General features: G+C 39.6%; 1 protein-coding gene across 1 annotated transcript; it reads right to left on the reverse strand.

The window, feature by feature from the left end:
• Positions 1 to 1,689: 1,689 nt before the first annotated feature.
• On the reverse strand, positions 1,690 to 17,236 carry USP44 (ubiquitin specific peptidase 44). The gene is made up of 6 exons (XM_010008027.1): positions 17,126 to 17,236; positions 14,959 to 16,473; positions 4,313 to 4,511; positions 3,755 to 3,863; positions 2,780 to 2,985; positions 1,690 to 2,391 (listed from the first exon to the last, which is right to left on the reverse strand). Exons 2-6 carry the CDS (start codon positions 16,390 to 16,392, stop codon positions 2,192 to 2,194), a joined length of 2,148 nt encoding a protein of 715 aa, XP_010006329.1. The 5' UTR covers positions 16,393 to 16,473; positions 17,126 to 17,236; the 3' UTR covers positions 1,690 to 2,191.
• Positions 17,237 to 21,043: the final 3,807 nt, after the last annotated feature.

Raw genomic sequence — 21,043 nt, forward strand, 5'->3', positions numbered from 1 at the left:
GAGCAGAATTGGACTCTATGCCAGAGGCCCTGCCCTTTCCACTATCAACAATTTCGTACTCTCTCCCCAAGTGTATTTTCCAGGGAAGAAATTGGCCTCTCCTGAAGGGCTAAGGAAGGGAGTCAGCAAGTGATCTCAAAACTGATAACTGGGACCATTTCTGTCTTGGGTGCGAAGTCTGTGTGCATGTTTACACTGTGTTTGGCTGCCAAATTGCTACTTATGTAGTGTTACCATGTGTGTGAGGAGGTCCTGAACCTTTCATTAACAGCTATTGCTGCACATTAACAGCAATTTCCCTAGTTCCTGCAAGCACTGATTGCTTGTGCAATAAGAGGGGATTCAACAAGGGCAGCATATAGAGCTCTAGGTAACCATGTAGCAGGTACCTAAGGTGGAAACAGCTCTAAGTAAGGTAGCTGTGGAGCTGAACTTTCAACTTGGACCTGTTTTTCTTAATGCAGATTAAGATAAAAGTGGAGAGTAGAGGAGATAACGGTTATGGCTTCTTGAGATGCCTTCACATCACTAATCTGTCATACAAGTAATTTAGCTACCAGACCAGCTCCTTCCTAATAAAAGAGGGAGCTCTGGAACCAACAGATGGTCTCATACAACAGAACCCTCCACCTAACCATGTCCCTATTGCTGATATAGGTGCAAAGTTGCTGGACCTTCAGATTTACCACTAAGCTGATAATACTTTTGCACACTTAATTATAGATGAGCACAAGGCAAAGGAAGTTTGAGATCAGAAGCTGCTATGCGCTGGCTGTAATATGGCATCTTTCAGAAACACAGACAGAAAAAGCAGGAAAAGTTATGAATAAAACCAGCTGTTAAATCAGTGACAGATGGCCAAAGCAGTCTTACAGTTAGTGCCTTAAACCATGCTAGACAAAGTTTAAAAAATATTTTTTAAAAAGATTGTAATGACAATGTAGGAACTAACTCCAGTACACGCATGGATTTCTGTCCACATCAAGGCATTTTTATTGAGGTATAAACTTTGCAGAAGATGAGGTAACAATTTGCATAGGATTTATGCAAAATAACTTCACAATTAAAATTTACTTGGCATTAACTACTGCATCCAGAGAAAGACACATAATTCCTGCTTGTTACATTTTCCCCAACACACAGTTCAGTTAATGCTAGTGGTAGGACCGTGGAGAAGGCACAGTAGTTGTAGCTAATGAAACTGATCAGGCTGAAAAAGTTTTCATACAAGTTACACAGCTTCTTTTCAGCAGTTTGTGTTACAAATTACTGCAAGAGACAATGCTTGCTGTGATTTACAGTGAGTTTGTCCAAGAAAGAGGGTGGTGACATTCTTGTAGCAATGAAAGTGGGGTGAGTGAGTGTGGTTTTGCTGTGTTTTTTTTCTAAGAAAGCTTTTTTAGTTACTGGAATAAAAGTCCCTGGTTGTCAAAGTTAGTACTCTGAATTTGGCACTTGAGTTGTCAGGCTTGTTAAGGCTACAACATGGAAATCTAGGTAAATACACATTTTGTGCTATTAAACACTCCCCTTACATAGTCACATGAAAATAAGTACATGCTCTGTTTCCTCAAATTTGAATGTTTAGAAATTTTATCAACATATATCTTTAGTGTAGTTCCCTTGAAGCTTGCAAAAATAATTTCACTGGAGTCATGAAGAATGTACAGCAAATTTCATACAAAGAGTTCAGTTACTTTTTGACATGGAAAACATTCGTTGCTGGTGAATGTCACTATTCTAAGACCTAGTAGCAATTCCTGCAGACAGTAAGAATCATGGTATCATTAGAACTATACTATTAAATGTACACAAGCATATATAGAAAATTAACCAAAGAAACATCAGTTGCCCATTGAAAGTCATTTTTCTAAACCAATTCAATAAGATTCTCAAAATACAAAAACCAGCTTAAAAAAACAGCCTGAGGTAAGAGTTAAATGCAAATGGCAAACTTTTTCTTAAAAAAATAGCTGTATTGAAATTCTAGGTACTTAGAAAGTTACTTACTGTCAATAAAAACTTTTACTAACAATTGTAAAGATTACTTAAACTAATACAAAAGTATATAAACATTGTACATGGATTCAAAGTAAAAAAGTACAATACTGTACTTCCATTTCATTTCACTTAAAAATATATAGTGATGACAATACAACTTTCACTCTACACACAGTTAACTGGCTTTGGATTAGCTGCTACTGTTGTCCATGGAACAGTCAGCTAAGTCTGTGTGCTGCTGACTTTCAGCTGTGCTAGGACATGGTATTTTACCACGTCCATTTGCCTGAGTAAGTCGTTGGCTGTAAAACAAAATGTAAGCTTGAGCCTTGCATACTTCTTCCATAGTGCACGTGTTGAGTTTCGAATCATTGCAGTGTACCCAAAATCCTGCAGTGAAGAAATACACCAAAAAAAGTAATCAGAACACTGATTTGAAGTAATTTCATTGTATTTAATAATGAATTAGTGACTCCCCCATTTAACAAGTTGTGTAGAAAGTATGCTGTTTTAGTTTATCTAGTATGTTTGCTCTGCATTTTGAAAGCCCAGCTTAACTTCCTCAGATTTATCAAAGTTTATAGCCAGGAGATGCTTAACAAGCCAATACAAAAATGGAACTGTTCTGGTCTACAGAACTACAATTCCCTTTCCAGGCAGCTCAGCAACAAGTGACTGATTTGCATTTGAGAAAAGGCAGTATGCTCATTTGTTTAGAATGACAAACATTGCTTTCTCCCACACTTATTTCATTTTGTATTTCATAGCTGGTTCCTACCTCCTTCTGAATTGTAGCAGTAGGCAGTGTAGTGCCCTGAGCCAAATCCTTTCCCGTGATGCATGACCACAGCAGACAAGTCGTAGATGAAGCAGTCAGGTAGGAGCGACTTGAGGGATTCTCTGCAGCAATAAGGCTCCATGTTCAGCATTTGATCAAAATTAACGTGTACGCCAATCTTCTCACGGTGATTGCGTCCCGACCACCTGGGAAGTTAAGCCAAATAAAGACTTAGCATTTTTTTCAAAGGAAGAACAAAGCATTTTTAATTATGTTTTAACGTAACAAGTGTTATCTTCACTGTTGCACAAAAATGCAGGCTAATTGGCACAAGTGTTTTTCTAGTGTTTCACTTCTCTATTGCAAGGCCTTTTAAAATATGTCTACAGTATCTATGATTCTCATCCTCTGAAATACCAATTTAAAGATCTGTTCCCATGTATTCTATCTTAGCTGTTTTTCTCATTTATTCCATCTCACTTTCAGTTTCCTTCGTATTCAAGACAGACTGTAGTAATACGTGGACTGAGAGTTCACAGAGCTGCAGTCTCCACTTCCTTACTCTCAGGCTAATGCATTAACCTATTAGGTTATGTGAAGGTCATGTGAGACCTCCACTGAATACAATCTTGGTTTGTACATTAATGAATATCAGCATTTACTCTACCTGAAGATAACACAAGATTAATTTTTACCAACAGAGTTCACAGCAATGTTAGCAAGTTTTGACTGAAAAGGATTAAATAGTTTTGGTATTAAAGCAGGAAGTAGCTGGAATCCAAAAAGTCAGTTCTTTACTTGTAGCATATCTTATTGATGTTTAAATTAAACAAGAAGAGTAAGTTTCTAATAACTATTTCTCATCATACTAGTAAAGGGAAATGAAACTGATGCTGAAAAACATTGATCCCAAACAACTGAAAAGCAGGGGTGAACTGGTCAGTTTGCAACACTGTTTGTGGTGGCAATACTCACCTGAACCGTTTAAGGTGTAATCTGAGAACCTGAGGTAGTCGACACACCATTAGCTGCTTCTGAGCTTCTGTGAGTATAACTGGTTTAGAAGAAAACTTCCTTCGTTTTGCTGAGGCCAAACACACAGTTACACAATACAAATCTCGAAAACAGTTTATCCACCAGGCTTGTGTGGAGCTACATAGCTAGGTATGTGCCTCCTTAAAAAGGATACACTCTGAGACCTGTTATGCAAGGATTATTTAATGATACAAGTGTAAGATACTTGTGGTCACTTAGATTAGGTACATTAACTTAAAAAGCTGATAGGTTCTTCTGCTGGGACTATCAGAATCCCCATTAGTCTGTGATCAGACTTTATCTGAGAAGCATCACACTTTAAAACATCCTTTAAGTAATTGCATCTTCTAGATGATAACAGCTATCAAGTGACCACACCAAGAATTAGTTTGCAACATTCTTTCAAGATTTTTAGTGTTTTCCTTCCACTCTTTCAGTCAGTTGACTTTATATTTTACACAGAGAATGTATGCAGGAGTACATACTGCCTTTACTCACTGTTGCACTGATCACATGCATATATCTTTCCTTCCAAAGCTTCCGTTTCTGTAAACTTGGCCAGCATTTCTGTCAGCAGACATGGATACTGAGATGACATCTCCTTGCCGTTGCAGTGGTACCTCTCAGGAAACTCCAAGGACAAGTCCCAGAAAGGTTCTATGGTATTTGATTTATTGTCACAGGCAAGACATGTAACCTGTAAAACAGTGTTTCACCAGCGGCTTACACTCAAAAACCTACTTTGCTAAAAGTGTACCATAACATAGCTAAAAAACCACACAAAACAACCCTGTTTTTCCCTAGAGATAACTGATGCAACCAAAGAGAAGACACTCATTTAACAAAAGAAATTATACACCTAGTTTCTTTTCTCTGAAGCAGCATGTCCAATACTGTTATCACAAACAAGTAAGTGTTCTTATGTTTTACTGAGGAACAAAAGCAGTGTCAAAATGGTCTGTTCTGTCTGGGGCTGTCCAAAAGAAAGCAGGCTGGTGGAATCTCGGGAGTCTTTTCTCCAAAAAGAAACACTCCAAAAAGAAAATTTACATGAAAGAGAGAAACTACAGTTTAGGTTAATTTAAAAAAAAAAAAAAAGCAAACAACAAACAACAAACAACCAAAACCAAACCAAACAAACAAAAAAAACCCAAAAACACAGCTGGGGATTTTAAAGTCATATCCTTCTTACTTTGTAAGTCTTCCAGGGAAGCCTGGATTAGGAAGCTGACTTCTTCAAAGAAAAATTAACAGGTAAAAATAATTTATTTCTTCTTTCAGTAAGTGGATCCATCGTCACACTAGGGAAACGACAAGCAGTAAGACAACATAAATAAAATGTCAAGAAGTGAAGCGAGTCAACCTGGAAAATGCAGATAATACAGCAGGGGACAATTAATTTATGGTAACATTCAATATTTAGGAAAGTAAGTTAAAAGCAGTAGCTCTTCTATGCTGGAGTGGCAACGCATTAGGTGTTGATTTGCAATGCAGTCTGCTAAAAGCCAGCTCAAGCTGTTTATAGAAGAATGTCACAGCATTTGAGGCTTCCTCCAAAGGACCTCCACCCTTCCACGATCCATGTGGATTAGTAACTTCTATTAGCAGCTGAACTTATGCAGTACTGAAACTCCATTTACACTAATAAGTATAGTTCATAAAGGCTATAAAGAAATACCAGTAAATATCAAGCATGTGTGTGAGACTAAAGATATGTTCAACTTGGTACGCTCAATGCAACAAAGTACAACGAAATCCTGAAGAGTGAGTTTTCTACTGGCAATGTATTTATTGGCTTATAAACTGCAGTTGACCACCAACCCAAGCAGCTCTAACCTCTCTGGTCTATGAAAGATGCATTCTGGAAATAAGTTTAATTTTAATTGGGCTCATACAGCTTTGACTCCATACTTCCATAAGTATCCAACACGTTCCCACTCTCTTTCCCAACAATTAAACTTTCAGGCTAAAAATAAAGGAACTAAATTTTTTCCTGTAGGACCAACTGCCAAGATACTGTTACTTAGTAGCTCAAAACAACAGGCAGCTGTGATGAGACACCACCATTCATGTTTTACTGCAAATGGAGTATCAAGTACCTCCTTAAATTTGCACCACAAAGGTAAATAATTGCCAAATTGCATCTCTGTAAGTATCTTCCTATTTTGGAAAACACCACAAGATTCTTGGGATAACTAATACAAACAAGTAGTATTAAAGGAATGAAAACCCATGAGGGATCCAAATACTGTTATTTCACAGGAACGCCTTTGTGTTGCTGCTCTACATAAATTCAGTGTAGTTCTCTTCAGTTAGGCTAGTAAGCCTACACAAGTGTAAGAAGACACTTGGTTTTGTTCAAGAGTTCCTTCATTTTCTTCTGAAGGTTTGCTGTTATGTCTTTACTCACCCCGCTTTGTTATTTTATGATCATTTACGTGAGGACAGATCTGTCATCTTCTGATACCTTCCTTCTAGGTGTTCTTATGAGTAAATATTTAATGCATTCATTAGCTACAGCAGCTGATACAGGACTTACTCATTAGCTACCTAATGTGCATGTGTATTTGTGTACCAGTCCACATGTTTAGCAGGGGAGTTAAGAAAGTTGTTGCTAGCTGCTTTCAGTTCTACGAAGAAAACACCACTGCTGCCTTCTTAGAAAATAAAACTTTGAACTTACATGGCAAAAAGAGGAGAATCTTCTGTTCTAATTTACATTGACAGGAGCTTCTTTTGTAAGTGCTAACATCTGGCAACGTTTCAAAGCCATGAACTATTAGTAACTCAGAGTTGGAATCCAGACTTGGAGACAATATGATATGTTTGGCCACAGTTCAAGCTAACTCCAGCATAAACATAGAATGACTAATATATTTCTGCTGTACAAATGGGTGATTTTGTTGGGCCAAAAGTTGATTTAATTGACAAGTTACTTAAGAATTTGTTGCACATTAATGAACACTGAAGATTAACGGGCTCAGAATGAAGTATATACATGAACTCAGTACAAATCATTTTAACAAGTTCTGAGATTTAAATTTAGTGTGTAATGTTACCAATCTAGGTTCTTGTAAGATCCTCTTTCCCAACTAGTTGGTAAGTACTACCCAAAAAGAAGGAAGAAAAAAAAATAAATCTATGCAGCTTCCAATTTCTGTCCCTCAAAAAACAAAAAACATAAACTGATGCAATAGTGCTGCTTTGCATCTCCTCCTGCAACTGTGAGGAAAGCTGACTTAATGCTGACGAATTCCTGTACTCATACAGAGCTGCACTTACTTCCTCAAATGCAAGACACTCCTCCTCACCATGATGCTGCAGCAGAGTTAAAATTTTAAAGAGTTATCTGGGATTTGTGTGCTTGCCAACAGCCTAGAAAGGTGACGTATTCAGATAAGCATACACCCAACCATATCAGCTGCTGTGCACTAACTGCTCCTGTACACACTCTCACTCAGTGGTAAACGAGAGGTAAATCAGGGCTGGAACAAAGGTTGGAAGTATTTTTCTTAGCCAGGCCTGAGCTTATAAATTGGATTACTCAACAAGTAGGAGGATCCCTGCCCTTCTGTGGAATCCATCTGTACTGGACTGTCCATCAGCATGAGCTTCACAACACTCTCATCACTTCTCCTTCTGTTCTAAACGGGACTCCTTTATCTCACACTCTACTACCATTCACAGAGAGCAACCTGGATTGTATTTTTTCATTAAACGCATTGAAACTGTACAAACTACTCAAACGTTGGCTGAAAAGAGGTTAAAAAAACCCCACCAAATCAAGCAAAAAAACCCCAAACAACCCCACACACTAACTCAAAAGTCTGTCAAAAACCCCTACGTATCTGTTCAATGTGACTTTGTATATGGTGTAAGTAAAACAGTAACAGTAAAAGTGAAGTGAGTGTGCTGTGGCAATCTGGTTAATGACGTGTATCTTTTAATGACTAGATCTTACAAACTCTGAGTTTGATTTCACCTCTGCATTCCTTTCCATAATTGCTATTTTTGAAAGTCTTAATGCTCTCATTTGTAACAAAGCTACATGAGAAGTTTACATTAGAGCAAATAAAGTAAATTACTGGGTTTTAGCTAGTCTGAAATCTCTACTTCAAGTTCTGCCCTGACCACCCTCTCCTGCCTTGAAACACGGGTGCTATATACAATGGTTTGGTTACAGCCCAGTATTCAATCATGGGCCAAAGGCCAGACTGAAAAGAGCTGGATCAAATTGCCTGATTCAAGCTAAGCATGGAGGCCTCTCAGACAAGCATCATTGTGCCCACAGTAATTTGATGGACAGCCACTGCCCCGGACTGCATTCAGCCTAAATGCAGCCAAAGAAAATAGTTAACATATTGCTGCAGAAAAATCCAACTCCATCATCAGCTGTTTTGCCTAAGATCCCTGAACTTACATGGAGGAAAGACAACTGTTACCATCTCTGCTCTAATTCTCTTGTTCTTAAAAAGAGCAAGATGGCCAGTTTTGCCCTTTCACTACTACTTAAGTTTTCACTATATGAGATGGATGTACAAAGAGTAGTAATTTAATGTTTCCACAGCAAAGCGATCAAAGTAGTGTGGAATTTCTAGGATGCTGCTGTAACAGAATTCCACATGACAGTACGTATTTTTTCAGTTATAAAAATAACTAAACTTTGCAGTGGCAAGCATACACCATCATCAAAATTATCTGTATTTATTTAACAGAATAACATAAGCACAACCACAGCAACTGTGGTCTGTCATTCAATGCCCTGCTATAGATTAACTTAACATGTCACCTCCTTTTACTTGAAAAGCAACTTGACAACCATTTTGTGATTCGGGCAACGCATGAAAACACAGAGACTAATACTGAAATACAGAAATCAGCACACTACCCAAACCTGAAGGGCTTCAAATAACGCAAAGACTGCACATTTCCGCTTCTCTCAGCCAATCTGTCCTGAAATACACTGGTTAAGCAAGGAAATGGAGCAAGACTTACTTACAAGGAGAGGAGCTGCCTTCTAAAACTTTAAACAAAATTTACACATTATCGTGATTAGAACCTACTTCAGTCTCTGGGTCTCTGGTATATTAATTTCTCTGCGCACTGCACACTGTTATTCTTGCTATGCTGAACAAGTTGGGGGGGGAGGGAGAATTTTGCTCAGATGCCATCTTAAAACATCAGTAGGTAATGAAACTGTTTGGGGGTTTTTAACTATGCCTAGATATCAAAAGCTAGTTCTTGCTAGGCATTGTTATAAGAAATCATCAATTGTTGGGAAACAACCTCACAGGCCAAGAGCGATTTGTCCTAAGAAGAAATGGTAACTAATCACAACTTTGCTGCAACTTTGCAACTTGCTACTACAACTGAATAGCCACTGCTCTTCCCTTTCACTGCTGTTTGGTGTTGCTGTCATAAATATCTAGGCACAGCTTTACATAAGGCACCTGATTCAAACACAGAGAGACTTTAAAAACCCACACCACACAAAACAGTTTTCTAAAGGGTCCCTCACAATTCCAAGAGGATAGTAAAATTACATTGGCTAGGGTATTTGTTTGATCATTTACATTAAATTTGAATTTTATCAACAGCACTCTAAAAAAGCATTATCAACAACTGCTTCCTGCTTTGCAACATGCAGCAGTTTGGTAAAACACTGCATTCATAATTCAACATTCATTTTCTTCCTCTTATTAAGTAGCCAAGCAAATTTCACATAAATCAGCACAAACCTTATTTTTTTTCTCCTCTCTTACTGAGCCATTTTTAGCCACAGAAAATATTGTCTTTCTACTTGCCTAGATTAGAAACTATCTCTCACTAAACTGAAAGAATAGAAGAAGCAGGCTGATGGCACTGTTAGGCTGTCCTCCATCTCTGAAAGGTCCTGTCAAAGTCATAATCATCAGAAGATGTTCCCAATGTTCCAAAGGAAAGACAGGAAGAAACCAAGTGTCACTCTGGTCTTCAAGAAGGAGGATCTGGGGAACTAAAAGCCAATCAGCATCACCTTGATTGTGGGAAGGCTGATAGAGCAAATAATCTCAGAAACACATTTCAGACATTAAAGTTAAGATGATGATAGGGAGAAAGCACCATGAATTTATGATAGAAATATCATGTATGACCAACTTGATAGCCTTCTTCCTACAATGAGGTGACTGGTAGATAATCAGTAGATGACTGGAAAACCGTGGATATTGCTTACCTATACTTCAGTGAGGCTTTACACTGTATCCTGTAACATGCCCACAGAAAAAATGATAAAGTGGAGGCTAGATAAATGGACAGCAAGATGGATTGAAAGCTGAATGAACTGCCAGGCTCAATGCACCGTGGTTGGCGGCTTATAATGCAGCTGGAGTCCAGCCACTAGTGGTGTACCCCAGGGGCTGACAGATGAGACAAACCTGGGGGAGTGGCTGATACACCAGAGGGTTGTGCTGCCCTCCTGAACAGGCTGAGAAAATGGAGCAACAGGAACCTGATGCAGAAAGGAAATGCCACATCCTGTGCCTGGGCAAGAATAATGCCTGGCACCAGACAGCCTGGGAAGCAGCTCCTCAGAGAAGGCCCTGGAGAACGTGGGGGAGAAGCTGACCATGAGCCAGCTATGTGCTCTGGTGGCAGAGCAGGCCAGCAGCCTCCAGGGCTGTGTTAGCCAGAGCATCACCAGCAGGTCGAGGGAGGTGGTGACCCTTCCCTCTCCTCAGCTCTGGTGAGGCACAGGTGGAAGGCTGAGTCCAGTGCTGTATTTCCCGGTACAAGACAGGGACTTCATGGAGTGAGTCCAGCAAAAAGGCCAGGAAGATGATGAGGATGATGATCCTATCCTTGTGTATGAACAACTGATCTGGGGCAGTAAAGATGATGGAGCCAGACTCTTCTCAGGCTCAAACTGCAATACTGAAGGTGCCGTTGATAGAGGAGAAGAAACTGTTTTTCCTGTGAGGCTGGTCTGGCACTGGCACAGGCTGCCAAGCAACTGAGAAGACAAACAATCTTCAGCAACAAAAGCATTTTCTAAAAAACCCATTTGATCTTCAGTGACTATTCTGACTAGTTATTTTGTTATTATTAGATGCAAATACACCTTCACATCTGTTGACACATAAAATTCAGAATACTAAGAGATTAATCCATTTGAAATATTATTTTGGCATTTGGGGACAGGTACTCTGGGAAATTCAGGTGGGGCATGTGTGTGCTATACTCTAATGTCAAGAGTGCCTCCAAATAAGCTGTATCAGCAACACTTTTCTATTCTTTCACCATTTTTTATGTCTTGATAGTTTTGACTCAAGTCTTTTTGTCTAAGCCAATCTTAAACATTAGTTTAATATTAACATCCTCAAAAACGCAGTCTAAAATAGCCCCTTAACTTTCAAGCAATCAAAACCTGTGTACTTAACGTTATCCTAAGGGTAAATCAATTTAGTTAAAAAGCTGAACTTCCAAGAGGTAAAAGATATGTACTCACCTAAGATTTTGTCAGTATAAATATCTGACCATTTCCCAGATCTGCTAGGCCAGCGTCCTAGACCAGCCAGATTGTCTAGATCATCTTCCACAAAAAGTTCATGCTCATTTCCTTGTCTCCCTGCTCCCAGTATGATTAATCCTGACAAAAAACTTTAATGCTGGTCTAACAACATACACCACTTTCTGCTATTATGGTTTCTGTGGATATGAGGGACACAATTTGCCCACTGCAGTGCTGAAAATACACATTTACTTTGAAAGCTGAAATCTGTATTTTTAAAATATACCTGCCCACTTCCTTGCTTAATTATGGACAAAACTTGAAATACACATAATTATAAAATTTTTGCATACTGTGCTATTTAGGTGGGAACACTTAAAAGCAGAAACCAACAAAACTCTTGAGGGAGATGGTGGCTAACCTTCTGACACTTTTGAAGTGTACTTCAAAGATCTGTGGATCAGTATGGGTCAGTTTACAAGAACAGAAGACAGGGAATATCTTCCACAAGCATTCAGGCACTGAAAACAACTAGGATTTTAGTAGACATATTAGCATCTGCTTGCAGTCCTAGTGGGGTTGTGAGGGAGAGCCACAGCTCCAGTAGATCTGCTGAAAGCACAGGTTTACAACATACAGACTCCTTTGTTCAGTAAGTGCTACAGCACAATGTTATATTGGAATAATAGCAATTTTTAAAAGTCAAGAGGCAATCTACCCATGCTATTCTTTTAATTACTCATTACCTAAATTAGTATTCATTTAACAGCAAAAGATTTCACGTAGTGAATGAGGAAGACTTTGTTTTAATCAGATGAGAACATAATAAAACCAACACAAATAAAAGATGCATTTGTTTTGACATCACCTAACACTTTTCTAGTTATCAAAAAGTAATCTGGTAAGATTCTCACACATCTCTCCTTTCTTAACCTTATATCCTAAATTCAGTTAGAGTGCTGAACCAGGCAGCCATTTCAATAGCAACACAACGATGGCAAACTCAGGATTGCGACTTCTCTTCAAGTTAAAATAGAACAGCTAGAGTAAGAGGGGAAATATTTATTGCACACGTGAAAGCAATGTGAAACCTAAGTAAACATACAGCTTATCTGCATCGTAAGTGATCCTCTGTGTACTGTATCAAGAGCAGTTCATAGTATTCCTGAAGCTTGAAGGTCAAGAAGATTGACTTCAGTGCACTTGAGTAACTCACAGAAACAAATACCTTGTACAAGTATTTTCAGCACAAGGGATAGTAAGTATAACATTTGTTGTGATCTAAAACAGATGACAATTGTTGCACAGAAACGAGCTTCTCAGTTCCCCTTATTTGCTAAATTAGATGTAGCTTATTAAATACACTAGACTCAAATCCCATCCTATTTTTAAGAAATGCAACAGGCTACAGCTCCAGCTATCTTCTAGAAATTTTAATGCTGCTACAGCTTATAGGTAGAGATAAATGTAAGCCTACAAGCATATATTCCTTGCTTTTAAGAGCTAATACTGTCAGACGTGATGATATTGCAGTAAGTCTTTCATCGTTTTCTTTGGCCCTGCATGGATGTTTTCTTTCCTTTTTTGTTAACTTCATTATAGCAGTTTGTACCAGCTCTGACAAAAGCCTAGCGAAATAATGGTGCAGAAATCTCACTGATGAAAGTAATTCCCTCACCGTTTTTAAAGCTTATGCTTCCATGTGCAAACACCAGGTCATTAAGATGACCTGAATACATTTTGTCAAGAAGGAAACAAATCTTCAGGAGTTACCTTTTGCTTTGAATATTTACCATATTCAAAAGTGCTAGTGAAGACTAAACTGGAACAAAGGAGTGACAGAAGACAAAGGGAACAGTAGGAAGCAAAGTTTTGAACCCAATCTGTGAGTACAGCCTTATGAGCCAGGGAAATATTGCTACAGATGACAGCCTTCAATGCTCTTTTCCTTGTTCCTCTTATTCTAGACATTCTGAGGCTCACCAAGGCTGCATTTTGCGCACAAACACTGGCCAACTGCAATAAAAAAGCTGTGAGCTGTAGTCACAGGATAATAAAACACTAGTTAATTCCCTTTCAGTCTTACTCAATGACACTTAAGTGAATTCTCACTACTCTCCCCTTCCCCCCCCCGCCCCGGTTTCAGGAAGGTGGGAGGGTTTCTAGTCACAAGCCTCCACAAAACAAAGATAAAAACATGTTAAAGAAGTGGTACTACAGAAATAATGCTTGTCTTCAGAGCCTTGAAACCTCCTCCAAAAAAACAGTCCTGTAAGAAGGTTTGGAATGCAAACAAGAAGAAATTACTTTGTTTTACTAACAAAGTTACTATTTTGGAGAGGAATGTAATTTTGAAATAGAGATATAATGACATAATATACTAGACACTTATATCAGCACAACACTGATACAAGGTATGTTAACTACCCCGAGGTAAGGAAGTATGTCAACAGAAATGCTCTTACACTGGGCCAAATGGAAGGTAGAGGATGCAGGTTTTATTACTGGCTGTAACGGTTTCTAGTAGTTATGCAAAGCCTAAGATGACCTAAAAGCTAACATACGCTGCCAACAACTCTAATTTTAAAAGTCTTAAAAGGTTATAGATATCATAGCAGTAAATGATCCTACTACTGTCAAAAACCCCCTGGATTTCTAGCTTCACATACTAAAACATTACACCATCAATCAAATAGTAAGAATAATGATAACATCCACATTTTTGTTAATTTGTGCTAAACCTCTACTCCTTTTCACAACATACCCATTAAATGCTTCTTCACTCCCTCAGTAAAGTCTGCATGCATACTAAAAACAATTCCAGGGGGACAAGACTTTCTCAACCTCTGTTCCTACTCCAATATGGTTAGTTTTCAGATTAATTCAACAGAAACCAGTATTTGTTTGATCAGTCAGTTCTCAGACGTTTCTACACGACCACACTTGGGATATGCATAATAGTGAGTGGACACATTTAAAGTACTTAACAGGAAGCTGAGAAAAAACAGGAGAGTAGTCAGGCAGGAAAAAAAGGAAAACAACCATCTCATCCACCCCACAAATTTGGTTCCTGTGTTGACAGAACCTTCTGCATCTTTTGAGTTGTAACTGAAAAGAAGTGTTAGCATTCTTGTAGGTACCATCACTACACACAATTACTCTGAAGTAATTATCGCATATTCAAGCTATTTACTGAAATAATACCCTGCTTGGCGTTCATTACCATCAGTTTGCATATTCAAGCTATTTACTGAAATACCCTGCTTGGCGTTCATTACCATCAGTTTCCACTTAGGTAGCACCTTCCTTAACACTTTTTATCTAGTATTACCATAGTGACAATGGTAATGTTTATATTGCAAATTCTTTAATCCTGCAAATTAGTCAGTGCTAACAGAAAAGACAGATATTTCTCAGTAGTTGCAAAGGTGTGCTTAAAATACCAAATTTAACACTTTTATGTCTATTAGGTGTCTTCTATTGAAAGTTTCAGGAATGCTGAAACGACCTTTCTTCTGAAATTTAGTATATTTCTCCCCATTTCCCCTCAGTAGTTATAAATGTATTAACCTTTTACGTTTGCCCATCACTGAGCAACATAAATCCATAAATACAAACCATTACACACTTTAAAAAAATAAATCACAAAACCTACCTGACTTAATAGCTGTCCATGAAAAATGTTGTTAACCACATTCAAAACCTGTTTTATAAGTTTTCTTTGAGAAGCAGGGATGAGAGCTGAGTATCTGGTCCCCGTAGTCTCCAGTTCCTGCTGCACTTTATCCAAAAGTTCACAGAGAAATTCCTGAGCATCTTGTTGGGCATATCCTCTGAAGGCTGGAATTAGTCTCCACACAGAATGAAGCATGGCAAAAGGAGACACCAGCGCCCATTTGCCAGACCACATAACTTGGAACAGAGTATGTAGCTCATGACAGAGAGAAATATGCTTTGAACTGGGCTCCCTGGGCTGAATAAGTTCCATATTTCTGCTTTTTGATGCTCCTCCACTTAATCCAGAGGATAAACTAGGCCGCCTCATGGAAGATGACCCCTTTACTTTCTCTTGGTTCTCATTCACATGTAATGTTGAGGCAGCTACTGACAGGTGTTTAGATGAAGATCTGGTTTTACCATTGGTTGCTGTTGCCAGCAGTTCCTGAGTTTGGTTGAGATCAAGCTTTAGAAAACATTCTCGAAAAATAAGTAAGTGACTTAATACCTGCAGGATAGAATTCATATAGCATGTATTTCCCAGGTTTCTCAGTCCTGTTACCCCAGGAGTCACTGTAGGCCTTCGTTTAATTGGAGAGTCACTTATTTTTTTCAACCTTATTTCATCTGAGGTATACGTTTCTTTCAGTTCTGCCACCGATTCCACGTTCTGTGGTGGTTTTTGCAGGCAGGTTGCTGGTTTTGAGGACATTCTAATCTGATTTTGTAAACGACTACTCTTTCTTGGAGGCATCTTTTCCATCTCTGCTTTCAACTCACGCTTTCGTTCTTGTCTTCTTTTCCTAGCTTTTTCCCGTCTTTCCTCTGCTTCTTCCCGACGCCTTTCTTCCTCCATCATCTTTTTTCCAGCAGGTGTCAACTCAAGCCAGGATCTGAATATTTTGCCCAGCAGCGCGCGCCGCCGGTGCCAGAGCGCCGTGAACATGCGATCTGCACTCCGAAGCAAGGCCTGGGCACCCCCATGGGAAAGGTAGGAATCATCACTCGCCCCCGCTGAGCGCAAAGTCCTGCCACTTCGAGTAGTGCACTCATAGTTTTGACTCTTGATTGCACTTAACGTACTTCGCAACAGTTTTAAATCGCCGGTTGCGTTATCATTCAGAACATAATCGTCGCAGAGATAGCAGAAAACATACAGCTCGTTTACTTCCAACGCCACCGGGTGACTGCTCTCCTGAAAGTGCTTTAGTGCGTGTTCTTCAATGTATCTTCCACAGGCCACGTGGGAGCAGCTGAGGCATGCCCACACCGACTCCGTGGTATTGCAGTCCCTGCAGTGCCATTTCTGAGGATTCAGAATGGAGTGATCTTGGGCCAGTCGCAGACGTCCTATGTGCTTACACTTGTCCATTGTTAACACTAGAACTGCAGAGATATGCTGGCAGAACACATCATCCAAACTATTTTCTGTCCATGATATTTCAATCTGCAACTACCAAAGGAAAAAAAAAACAGTTACAAGTTACAGTTCAGAAATATCCAACTGCATCACTTTTAAAGATGTCAGCATACCAAACTCATACTTGAAGATCATGATCATCATCCAACCAAATCCCACCAAACACATCAAGTCAGTTATGCAGAGCCATAAGCATTAACAGCAGTTTGGCTTCAGACTACATGCTCTCGATACCATTTATATTCCCACTATCTTCTGGCTCAGGATGGAAGCATACCAGATACCCTACAGATTAAGCCTGTTGTTGTTTTTTTCAAAGGTGCATTGATTCAGTTAAAATGCACCGCCAGAGCTTTTGGATACACACAAAACTTAAAATGGGACAGATTGCCCAGAGAACTTGTGGATGCTCCCTCACCAGAAACACTGAAGGTCAGGTTGGAGGAGGCTTTGAGCAACCTGATCTAGCGGGAGGTTTCCCTGCCCACAGTAGGGGGTTGGACTAGATGACTTGAAGAACCTAACCATTCTGTGATTCTACAATTCTAAAGCACTCCTATTAATTCTATCCCTTAGCATACAGGTGCAGAAGTGCAAAGTTCACTTAAATCTATTATGTTTACACAGTGCCAACAGTTCAGACAAATGAGGCTTTATGCGACTCAAACCCTTAATTAAACCACACCTTTAATCAAATCACTGCACCTTTGTGCTCAGGCAAGCCCATTATACCTGTGGTTTCCACAATAATCTATCTTCAATAAGTACTTTTTAACATGTCATCCTAACACCTCTGAAAGAGTGACCTGGAAAAGTAGAACTTTCTAAACCAGGTCTTCAAAAAGACAGTTAAAAAAAATTGCTACCACCAGATTACATCCTTTAATAAGCTTATGTGGTAGCATTTATTTGTTCGAAGCTCATGTATTTGCTTTAAGGTGCATTTGCCTAAAACAAAACGGCAGACTCTGACTAACAAAAATTAAAGAGACAGAGATTAACTTTCCTTTATGTTTTTACCATCTTCCTTTTGACTATCTCTAGCTGAGAGGTATCACCTAGAGACAAACAATGTGTCAGGAAGTTATTACATTTGATCTGGGGTGTTCCTGCTCACCCTGTTACTGACTAGAAGGGCTAAATAGCACATGGCACCAGCATCATTATGTGCAGTACTTGCCAGATGATACAGTTAATTCATCTGAGGAGTACCAAGGGTTTGTCAAACATCCAGGCTATGCCCAGTGACAAGTTATGCCATTAAAAATGCAGGTGTATGGTGGAACTGGCCTAGGCTGTACAACATCAAGGTCCAGGGTTCTATGTTCTACAGATAAGTAAACCATGCTACAAAAATACTGGAGTGATTTAGACAACTCTGGAGAGAACCTAAAGGATTATATTCTAGCTATTATCCTAGAATATGCTAGTATTTATCCAATTTTACAGTTCTGTAATACACAAGAACAGGTTACTCAATTTAAAACAGATGCCTTGGTTAGAATAAGCACTAGACTGAGGGAACCCTAATGTACAATGACACGACAGCACTAAAGAAGCCAAGCAGGTAGAAAGCTGCAGCTGGACAGGAAAGCAGCTTTCATTTACATCTGGTACTTAGATAAAAACTGCAGTTTTAAGATTTAACAAAAAATGTCTCTGCTTGTTGAACTGACCCACAGCTAGTGCCTTGCAGAATGTTACAATACACATAGCAGCCTCAGAGCTGTAGTAACTCCCTCATCACTTAGTCAGCACCCAACATTGCATGTGCTGTGTAGGTCTTACTCGGTAGCACAGAAAAGGTTGAGCCAGCTGTAGTGAAACCAGTAAATTGTACACAGTTTTACACGCCCATATTAATCATTCTCATTCAATTTAATTAAAGAGTTGTCTCCAGTCCCTACTAACTGCACTGAAGAATTTCAGGCGCCGTGACCTCTGAGTACCCATTCAGTAATTCCCAGATTAAGCACCAGCCATAGTATATTACGGGAGGTCGAGATCCCTTGTGTGCTATGGTCAACAGATCACAAAAATAATGGCTTGCTGAACTTTTTCAGCTTGCTAGCATCCATAACATTCATTCCTTCTAAAAGGCAGTCTATTCATAGCCTGCTAATGAGATTCTTTTACAAAAAGTCGTGCATGCTAAGTTCGCTTCTTCTACTGTCTTTATAACTAAGACCACTAGCGTTATCCCATGTCTTCTCCAAGTCTGACAACCTGTTTTCTGTAACAATGCTGAGCTTCCTAACACTGATAAAATTCACATCAATTCCAGAGCTGAACTACGTATGTTAATTATTCCTTGAATGTTAAAGGAATACCTATGTAAAGATGTAACACCTATGCTGCAAGAATCATATTTGAGAGACAGGATTTTAACAGGCAAGACTCATCTTCGTGTTTTGGGGCTAACGGAAATATATTCTGCTGAAAAACATATTAGTAACGGTCCTTTCCAGCAGGCCAGAAAGGAACACTAAACCCTGCCTTCCCATACAGCAATGCTGTCAGTCAGGAGTCTGACAGGTCGATCCTTTCTGGTTTTGTTAAGTCACTTTGTAAACACTGGGCCCTACTTTTCCCTTCTTTTTAATATTATATGGTCAGAAAATGTTGTTCTCTCCCGTTTAAAAATACTCTCCAGAGCGAAACTACTTCCATGCCTCGATGTAAGCAAATATTGGACTGAGGACAAAAGCAGACCGCTGATCTCAGGACGACCACTGCGTAAAGCAGGGTTGCACAATCAAGCTCTTCATGCAAAAGCAACGCGATTCTACGAAAGCGCAAGATCAGCAGCGCCTTGAAGAGAAAAACCTAAAGCCCCAGCTCCCCCACCAGCAACCAAGCCAGCATGACATTTTCCCACCTACGTCGATGTGTGTGGAGAAAGGGGACGGGGTGGAAGGGGGGAGGGGGAGGAAACATCTTGGCACGGCATTTTCTTTCTTTCTTTCTTTCTTTGAAGAAAATGTGAAGAAATCCAAATGCAGAGTTTGGTCAAAAAGACAGAAATATCTGAAAAGGCTGCGAAAAAGCTGAAAGTACAAAACTGAGACTGAAGATACTTCAGCTGAATGTCAAGCAGCGCCCTGACAGCGTGAATGTTCCAAGACAGAGCACTGAAACACCGAAACGGCATCAAGTCACAAAGTTTAAAAACTACCTTAGAACCCAGACTTGGCAAGACAGAATAGCTCGGGGAAAAACAGGAGCGAAGTGACAGATAAAGGTGGAAGAGAAACCTAACAAATACTGCATATTCATTCCCACGCCCACTAGAAATCTGCAGCTGGAATAAAACAGAAGCAGCAAATGCTCCAACGTTAGAATTCCCCAAAGAAAGTTATTCAGTGCTAGTTTCTGCATTCTTCTCGCCCAAGGTTCAGTTCTATGCACACACACAAAGCAACTGTGAATTAGTTGTCCAGCACTTCAGAGATCAAGCCCCCCTGTGTTCTCAGAGCAGACCTGAGCTGAAGTAGTAAGCAAAATAACAAGTACTAACATACAGAATAGCAATACTGAAAGTATTGTCTGGGAAAACAGATAAGCAAGTACTTGCTTGTGCCTGTGCTTCACAAGCAAGAAATAAAGATATAAAGGAGAGGATTTTTATTTTTTTTTACCCATTAAACTGTACTTCAAACTTACTGATGTGGCTGTTTCTTTAGTTTCACAAAAGGAGGGCTTGCAAAATGTACATTTCAGGGTTACTCATCAGCTGAAAACTACTCAAATGTCAAAAGCCAACAACTTCGAAGTCAAGAAAACGTATGCTTTTCTTCCTTGTGTTCCATGTAAACAAATATCTCCGCAGATTATAAATTTTAAAGTTGCGCCTATAATACATAAACAAAAGGAAATCTCTTTCCTCTCGCCACTACGCTCGTAATTAATTGCTTGGCACGTAAACGAAAAAAAAAAGGTCGGTCGGTGTCAAGCGTTGGACTAGAACTGCAGGACAGTTTTAGTGATGTATCTACACAGACACGTGTGTGTGCACGCTCGTGGGTGCCATCAGCATTCTGGCTTTTGTATCAGATGAGGGTTTACCAACTGATTTTCATCAGAGCAGCTGTTTAATACCCGAAATAAAAGGAATCACGGGTATTCAACAACTGCAAGTTTGAGATGACCGGTATGCCAACTAGAAGGCACATGTACCGCTTTACTGCCTTCCTAATGTTCGTATTTTTAAAGAAAACAACCAAACAAAGCATTTATTTGCATCATTTCAAGCTGCAATATAGTCCTGCAGGTATACCAGTTAAGGCTTAAACATCACTTTTGTAAATTATTTTGAAGGGTAACATTTCAGCCCTTGACAAGAGCCGCCCCTCCCCCCGAGCCCCCTTTCCCTGGAGCCACAGATCGTCCTGGCCCTTCTCTCTCCCTCCGCAGTGTCTGTGCGATGGATACGAGCAGCCCTGTACGCCGGGACAGCGGGCACCGACACAGCGTTCACATTCTCTGCCTCTTACTGCAAACCCGCGCGTTTCCTGCTGTTCGAGACAAAACAAACAGTTCAGCACCTCCTCAGAAGCACGGAAAACGCAGCTCCTCTTACGAGCCCGGACTTACACACTGAGCC

Source organism: Chaetura pelagica, unplaced genomic scaffold (assembly GCF_000747805.2).
Source record: "Chaetura pelagica isolate M959 unplaced genomic scaffold, ChaPel_1.0 scaffold50, whole genome shotgun sequence".
Lineage (NCBI taxonomy): Eukaryota > Metazoa > Chordata > Aves > Apodiformes > Apodidae > Chaetura > Chaetura pelagica.